At 33.5% G+C, this 8,952-nt stretch overlaps 1 protein-coding gene across 1 annotated transcript in view; it reads left to right on the top strand.

The window, feature by feature from the left end:
* Positions 1 to 7,923, top strand: part of LOC117113478 (putative ammonium transporter 3) — a gene marked incomplete at its 3' end in the record, with an annotated part of 14,758 nt that extends 6,835 nt beyond the window's left edge. The window contains exons 4-6 of the mRNA XM_033256814.1: positions 1,996 to 2,209; positions 7,043 to 7,179; positions 7,655 to 7,923. Of these exons, the coding sequence (XP_033112705.1) occupies positions 1,996 to 2,209; positions 7,043 to 7,179; positions 7,655 to 7,923 (620 nt within the window). The remainder of the gene's footprint in view (positions 1 to 1,995; positions 2,210 to 7,042; positions 7,180 to 7,654) is intronic.
* Positions 7,924 to 8,952: the final 1,029 nt, after the last annotated feature.

Below are 8,952 nucleotides of genomic sequence, written 5' to 3'. Positions count from 1 at the left end.
TGCAGAAAACCAACTCTTATATATAAAAGATGCCGGATGGAGGATACTTTGTTAAATATAAATAATTATAATTATTTGAATAATAATTAGGCCTACAAATATTATTTATTTGAAAATACACCTTTAAATCGATGGAATTCAATAAAGATATGTGCGTTCACAAGATAGTAACAAAAAAGAAAAAACTTAAAATTTAAAAAAATTATTAAAATTGAGAACACAGATCAATGGGCAATACCAATTTTTCGTTAATACAAGATATTATTTTTTTTATAAATAAATAGTTAAATTTAATAAAATAAATTTACATTTAAAAGTTATAAATGAATGATATGAATAATAGAATAATAGGTAAACTAATTAATTAAAGCTACTCAATACATTATAATGATTATTACTTTGGAAAAACTGTATAAGACTATCATAGATGTGTATAAGAGACAGCTCTTGAACATGTACATATCACGAATTCTGTTTGCGTAATCACGTTTATCAAAGTCAAACTCAGTTGAAGCGACAAAGTAGAATTTGCTGTTCTTTTGGCGAACCCTCCCTGAAAAAAATTAGAAAAGTAAAGTAAATTAGAAAATAAAAAATAAAATAAAAATTTATAGGGCCTAGTTATATGTCAGTATACTATGATTGACTTAATTGCACGGGATATACCTAATATGATTCATAACAACAACAATAAAAGTATTACTTAGGTGAACTTTATTGGATGTTATACCTTTGGCTTGCTTACGACCAACCTCGCTACTCATGTAATTGTAGCGAAAAACCAAGTTGCATGCTGATACATCTGTACCCTCTTCTACAACACTTGTTCCAACAAGTATGTTGCAAGTGTCACTCTTAAAATTGTGAAGAACCGCTTGTTGCTCAGAAGAAGTCATTTCTGCAAAACATCACTACATTTATGAAGTTCGACGAATACAGTAATACATTGATACCATTGTAATCTATAGCCTGACGTTATGTTACTTTTATATTGTTATATTTATTGACAGTTAGGCTATATTAATTCATTTTATAATATTTATTCTTGTTATATTTAATCTTTACTGATGTATGTTAAATTGTAGTATTAAGGTGTTAGAAAATTTAGAAAAGCACACCTCACCATGACTTTTTTTAAAACTAAGATTGCATATGATATTCTCGGTAGCGTCTTATATACAAAATCTTTTGTGATCAAAATGAATGAATGGATGAATAAATAAATAAATAATGCTATGGCAATTAAATTAAATACTATAATAAAGATAACATTGATGATAATCATAATAATAATTATTTAAACCATCAGAAATATTTATAGCCATTTGGCCTATATCAAAAATATTAATGGCAACCGAAAACAATTTTGTATACTTATTTAAATTTACTGTAGCTACAATAATCGTTAAAAGTGCTGAATATTTTTGTGTAACTCACCACCTGATCCAAAAATCATTTCTGGTCTAAGAAATGACAATTGTTGGTTGTCTCTTATCCAACTACACATAGCATCAACAGTGAAGCGTTTTGTGCAGAAAATAATGGCGTGTGAATCAGCTTTTAATTTAAATTCCTGAATCAGAATTTCTTCTAGTTTTGTCAATAGTGGATTCTCATATTCCTGGCGTTTACTCACATTTTCCAGCCACTTTTCTCTATCTAATAAAAACAATTGGGTCCGATTAGTAAGTGTATAAGGTATTTTTTTAATGATGCAATTAATCAAGTAAAGATTGTGTAAGAAGATACTTATGATACATAGTCAGTTATAATCTGTCTCTTATACACATCTAGATGTGTATAAGAGACAGTATATATATATAGCTGAAAGTCCTGGGTTCGATGCTTCTGAAAGCGTCATAATAGTTTTAATATTTTTCCAACCGCAACCCATTCTCCCCACACCTTTTTGAAAGTCAGTGTGCATTCTGATACATCTCTATAGTTTTTTCCGCATTAAGTTTTTGTATAATCCATCAAACTTTTACAAATTAGGCGTAGTACATCTGGTCGGAGGCATCACTGGCCTTGTAGCAACCATAATGATGAAGCCGAGAAGAAAACGTTTTAGCGGCCGCAGAGGTCCGCCCGAGATGAACAACCCAACAAATGCTCTGCTAGGTATGTTTATGCTATGGTGGGGCTGGCTTGGATTCAACTGCGGCAGCACTTTTGGAATTAGCAACGGGAAGTGGATGTTAGCCGCAAGGTAATTCACATATTCTCAATTAAATTCAACAATTAATTGTTCATTTACTGTCAATTACTTTTTATCAACACTTTGATGAGTCACGCATTAAAACAATATGCAGATTTACTACGAAAATATTTGGTTAAAGGAAACACTAGGGAGATTCACAACATTAAGAAAACGATAACGAATACGAATCAGGGTGGCGGCAGCGGAGAGTGGGGAGTAAAAGCACAATTCGTCGGGGAGAAAGAAAATTATGTGTAACTTGTACATATTAGTAGACCATAAAATCGATTAAATAAGCCTTTGAAACCCTTAAATTGTCAATATTTTCGGGGGCTTCGTCCCCTGGACTACTCTCGAAACATTTTAAGCGACGCTCGACAACGCCCACTTTGCTCTCGTGCCCGCGGTCAATACTTTACAAAAGTACATTGTATGTGTTGAATTAACTCATTTGATAATTTCAAATGAGCTTTTCAAAATTACGACTTACGGTGTATCTTTTAAATTTCCATAGTTAATCATGTCTGGCATAGTAAATTATTATGCAGCAGACACAAAACGTTACATTCGCGAATGTTGTGAAAGTTGAGGTTAGAATATGTCAGTAGTAACGTTGGCAACTTTATTTAGTTGGCAATTACCTTATGAATTTCGTCTTTATGTTTCTACAAAAGAAAATTGTTTTGCACGCCAAATTGTAAGTAATTATAACGTAAATCATCAATACATCCACAAAATGACTTTTGCTTAAATCGATTATATGAGCTAAACGAGAACGTGTTTATAAGAATATTTTAACGGAGAGTATCTATTGTTTAATCAGGCTGTTCATATTTCCAAGCAGAATGGATGCTTTCGGTGCCAATGTCAATATAGGTGCTTCACTTTATGTCCTTGTACGTTCCTGCACTGTTGCTGTAGTAATTTAATGATGATTAGGCCTACATCATTTCTTAAGCGAGTAATCAATCGATCTTTAATACTGAAGGTCAGCATTCAAGCTGTGTAAAAATATGAAAATAACGAGACATTTAGTCATTCTTCGTATTTATTGCTTTAGAGATAATAGATAAACGCATTTTTACCAAACGTACATTAATTTAAAATGTGTTAAGCTATAGCTTAAAGGTTAAAATCCCAATCTTAATTCAAATCTTATTACGGATATTTAAAAAAAAAGCTGGTTTTCCACTAGGCGAATTTATTCGCGAGAATCAAAGCGTAGGTTCGCTTCCTGAGCTTTGATTGGTTGCGCATTTTTTTCGCTTCGCAAAAACTCCGATAGAAATGTGAACGCGCATGCGCATAAACCGACGCTTTAGATTCGCGCGAATAAATTCGCCTAGAGGAAAACCGGCTTAAAGCTTTAAAAAAAACCAAAAAAACTTTACATATACTGTAAAGCAAATTTCAGAAGAGAACGATGCTCTATATATAGACTATATACTGAGAGTATCGTTGCATCATATAAGTACTTAGCCTGTGTAGGACCTAGTTGCTGTTGGAAGTTTTAAAAGGCTTGTGGGTATGCAAATAGGTGAAGGTGACGACTGTACTATGTTGATAAACGTTTACTTACCATATGATAAAGATGATAACTTAAATGAGTACATCGACTATCTTGGTAAAATTAAGTCCTTAATCGATGACTTTAATGGACACAAAGTCGTTATAGTTGGAGACTTTAACTCTGACTTAAATAAGAAATTTGGTAGGGAATTATTGAATTTTACAACGGATTGTAGCTTACACATATCCGATGTTGAGTTTTTCAGTGACATTTCCGAATTGTCTGACAACTTTACGTTCTTTAGCGAGGCACATGGAACCACAAGCTGGTTAGACCATGTCGTCTCATCTCATGGTGCGCATGTTTGCCTTAGTAATTTTAATATTGATTATAACTCATTGAGTTCTGATCACTTTCCTATGCACTTCAATTATGAAATTCCTAATCTCAGAGGCAGAGCAAAGAACGTTCCTGTAAATAGCTTAAATAATGAAGATATTAATTTTTCGGTTAATTGGAATAAAGTAAACAGGAATTCATTAAATAATTACACGTCTACTACCGATGAAATGTTATCCAATGTATGTATTTGCCACAGTATGGTTTCTTGCAGCGATTTTAATTGTAAAAATCCTAACCATTTAAATGCAATTGATCAATTATATCATGAAATTATTAATTGTTTAAAGGATGCCTCAAACGAGTGTTTCCATTCTAAGGCCAAGGGTAGCAACGTTAATATTGTTCCGGGATGGAACGAGCATGTTGCGGACTTGCATCATATTGCAAGGGATGCTTTTCTGCTATGGAGAACCAATGGTAAACCAAGATTTGGTCCACTTTTTGAATGTATGAAAAATACAAGGTCTAGATTTAAATTAGCGTCGAGGCTTTGCAAGTCAAATGAAGAACAATTTCGAGCAGATTCTATGGCAAACTCTCTAAACGATAAAAAGTATGATAAATTTTGGGAATCCGTTAAACGTACTAATGCGCATAAATCATACACCTCTGAAGTAATTAATGGAGTCACAGGGGCAATGTTAACATATGTAATATCTGGTCGACCATTATGAGCATCTGTTCAACTGTGTCACATCAACAGCAGCATGTTAACGATAAGCTAAATTACATAAATGATCATTATAAGGATTATCATATAACTCCTCAAATTATCCAGAATTTTATCTCAAAGTTGTCTTTAGGAAAATCGCCTGGCTTAGATGGCATCGATAGCGAACATCTTAAGTATGCTGGTGGAAAAATAATGTTTTATTAAGTTTCTGTTTTAACGCTATGTTTGTGCATGGGTACATTGTTAATGACTTTGTTGAAGTTGTCCTTTTTCCGATTGTAAAGAATAAGTTAGGTGACGTCACGTCAACAAATAACTATCGTCCAATTGCATTAGCCTCTGTGTTGTCCAAACTGTTCGAGCTCATACTGGTCGATTTCTGAAAAGATAATCTTGAAACTGACTATCATCAGTTTGCTTTTAAGCCCAATCACTCCACTGAGACGTGCGTTTTTGTTCTTAAACAAATTATTGAATATTATCAACGGCATGGTAGCCCAGTTTATACTTGTTTTTTAGATTCGAGTAAAGCTTTTGACCGTGTGAACCACTGGTCACTTTTTGACAAATTGATTAAGAAAAACGTTCCTTTATTTGTTGTTAGGATCATACGCGAATGGTATGATAAGCAGAGGTTCTCAGGTCCAATGGGGTCTTAATACCTCCAGAGTGTTTAAAGTTTCAAATGGAGTGAGGCAAGGTGGAGTCTTGTCTCCTTTCCTATATAATATCTATATGAGTGACCTTTATATTATTCTTAGTAACTCTAGATATGGATGTGAATATGCTGAAATGAAATTCAATCATTTAAGTTACGCCGATGACATGGTTTTGGTGGCTCCGTCGATGGACTGGTTGCAGCATCTTGTGCAACTATGTGAAATTTACGCCAATGGGCATGATATTATATACAATGACAAGATATCAGTGTGTATGAGGTTTATCCTTAAAAGTATGAAGTCTTGTAGTACGCCCAAAACATATCTCAATAACAAAAACCTCAAATATGTTGAATCCGTATCATATCTTGGTCACATAATATGCTGTGACCTCAATGTTGAGCTTGATATCAAAAGACAAGTTAGATCACTGAGTATACGTGGAAATGTAATCTGTAGAAAATTTAGCAAGTGCAGTGATGAAGTCAAATGTATATTATTTCGTTCATTCTGTATGAGTTTTTATTGTTCTACGCTCTGGTTTATGTATAGGCTTTCATCTATGAACACACTGACAGTATGTTATAACAATATTTTAAGAAAACTGTTACGCCAACCGAGATACTGTCGTGCTAATGCACTATTTGTTAATAATGATTTATTATCTTTCCAAGAATTTATGAGAAAATCAATCTTTAGCTTTTTAAAGCGATTTTCTACTTGTGTGAACCCTTTAGTTCGTTCTGTAAATGGATTTTTAGAAGGTTCTAGGCTCTCAAAATGATGGAACGAACTTCTTTAAGTTAATCCATAATTTCTAAGGATCATGTGGGGTTTATTTTCCCCTTGTATTTATATTATTATTAGTTAAGTTGACGATGTTTAACTATGGATGTAAAGTCTGAAATAAAGAATAATGAATAAATGAAATATAAATAAGATCAGTGTAAATATAGGCTTTTGATTGTTGGACATGCGCGTATTCCTCACCATGTTCTGACTGTTTAGTTGTTAAATTTGATTGAGAGGTCCGTTATGGATAGAATAATTATAAATGCCACCCGCTGTTGAATCACCTTTATTATCTATTGCACAACCTCAGTGCTCTGATTGGTTGCGCATTTTTTCGCTTCGCAAAAACTCCGATAGAAATGTGAACGTGCATGCGCATAAAACCGACGCTTTCGTGCGAATTAATTCGCCTAGTGGAAAACCGGCTTAGAGCTTTAAAAAAAACCTTTATATATACTGTAAAGCAAATTACAGAAGAGAACGATGCTCTATATATATAGACTATATACTGAGAGCATCGTTGCATCTTATAAGTACTTAGCTTGTGTAGGACCTAGTTGCTGTTGGAAGTTTTAAATATAAATAAGATCAGTGTAAATATAGGCTTTTGATTGTTGGACATGCGCGTATTCCTCACCATGTTCTGATTGATTAGTTGTTAAATTTGATTGACAGGTCCGTTATGGATAGAATAATTCTAAATGCCACCCGCTGTTGAATCGCCTTTATTATCTATTGCACAACCTCAGTGCCATGGAGACAGAATATTTATGATGCATAATGATCATTTTTGCACTTATTGACAGAGCGGCGGTAACAACGATTACAGCGTCCGTTGGTGGCGGTCTCATAGGTATGATTTTGAGCTACGTAACCCTTAAGAGGAAGTTCGATATCAGTTATCTTATCAATAGTGTGTTGGGTGGTCTCGTTGGTAGCACAGGTAAGATTGAGTAATGCATATTTGTTACTACGCATATACATAAAGCTGTAAATATATATAAATAATATTTAAACGTTAAAGAAGGGGAAAGAGGAATTTTGTGAGTGTGAAAAAATAGGTTCCCGAACCGGGATTCGAACCCGGGACCTTCTGCTGTCTATGCAGACGCCTTAACCAACTAGGCCATGACATTTAAGCTTTCTTGGGAATTCAAATCCGATTAAAGCATCTACTTTCTTCACACTAATGTGCATGCGTATTAGATAACATTAGTCCTTGATGCATGGCAAATAACAGAGATCAATATGATCTATTATTTTGTTAATGTATCTTTTTTTCTCGTTAACATTTTTGTTTATTATATAATGGCATATTATTTAAAATATTCATGATTCTCAATATAGGCCTACAGTAAATGGCTGTTTTATTATGTTTAATTCTATACATTTGTTTATTCCATTCAATATGTTTTCAGCATTATGTGCAATTGCTAGGCCATGGGAGTGCTTTATCATCGGCATGGTAGGCGGACTGTTAGCTGTGTGTACGACTAACATAACAGAAAAACTGGAAATCGATGATCCTGTTGGCGTGGTGGGTGTACACGGGACCGCATCAGTGTGGAGCCTATTGTCTGTGGGGATCTTCGGCCAACCAGACTTGATACAAGGATTTAACCTTAGAAACGGTAAAATGATGAACTACCAGCCGTTAAAGCCAGCATTATGCAAATTTAAAAAAAAAATCTTGTGTTGGCCACGTGTTGGGAAAATCCAAAAAATTGGTAGGTCGGTAGGAAAAGTTTTTTTTTCATTTTATTCTTTTTTAACCAATAGTGTGTTTATGCCTAAAAAGTAGAAAATACACAAAAATACCATTTTTAAATCTCTATTGAAGAGCAAAATGATCGCATTACACTGTCGCATCGCCTACCGTCGCAAGAATAGACCTATTCCAGCCTGTTTAGCTCATTACATTTTTTTTCGATGTAGTAAAAAAAAAAAATACAAACAAACAAACAAACTAAAATGCCGACTCTCAATTTCGAATATTTTGGGTCGGTCGGGCGTGGCCAACACAATAATTTTTTATATTTGGCCTTGACAATGTTGATCTTAATTATATATATTTTTAAATATAAGAAATGTTTTGTGATTGTAATTCCTGAATTTAATGAAATAAAAAAGCACTCGTTCAGCTATTTTGTAAATAAGGTTGGAAAATCATTTTGCGCAATCATAGATATTGACGCTTTATACAGTAATCATAATATAACCTAGGCCTACTGAAAGGCCTATTTGATAAATATTTTGGCTATAATTGAGTATATTGTCGTGTTCTTTACCTGTCTCTTATACACATCTAGATGTGCATGGTGGAACTGTTAATTGCTGTATAGATTATATTGTTATATAGTTTATTGGTAAACAGGTTAGTATACTCATTATTATTCATAGAGGTGATTAGAAGCTCTGTATTGTATAGGCCTATGTATATTGGTGCCGCAGTCGGAATTTTCTTCTATGCCTACATGCACTAATCAATTCATTCCTACGGTTAAGTGAGCTTAATTCAGAGTTACATATAATGAAATATTTCTCGAGCAAACATAGATTACAGCGTTTACTGATATTGGAGTATGGTTTGCATTTACCTAATATTTTCCACTTAATTTCACATTAATTTCATATTTTATATTATCGGCTTTAAGTTTCCAAATGTATTGGCTAAGTGCCGTGCTGTTATATATATAAAATATGAAATTAAGTGGAA

This window comes from Anneissia japonica, unplaced genomic scaffold (assembly GCF_011630105.1).
Source record: "Anneissia japonica isolate Jap-2015-1 unplaced genomic scaffold, ASM1163010v1 scaffold493_len2256704_cov171, whole genome shotgun sequence".
NCBI lineage: Eukaryota > Metazoa > Echinodermata > Crinoidea > Comatulida > Comatulidae > Anneissia > Anneissia japonica.
The sequence above is the reverse complement of the archived record's forward strand: the minus strand, read 5'-3'. Positions and strand labels throughout refer to the sequence as shown.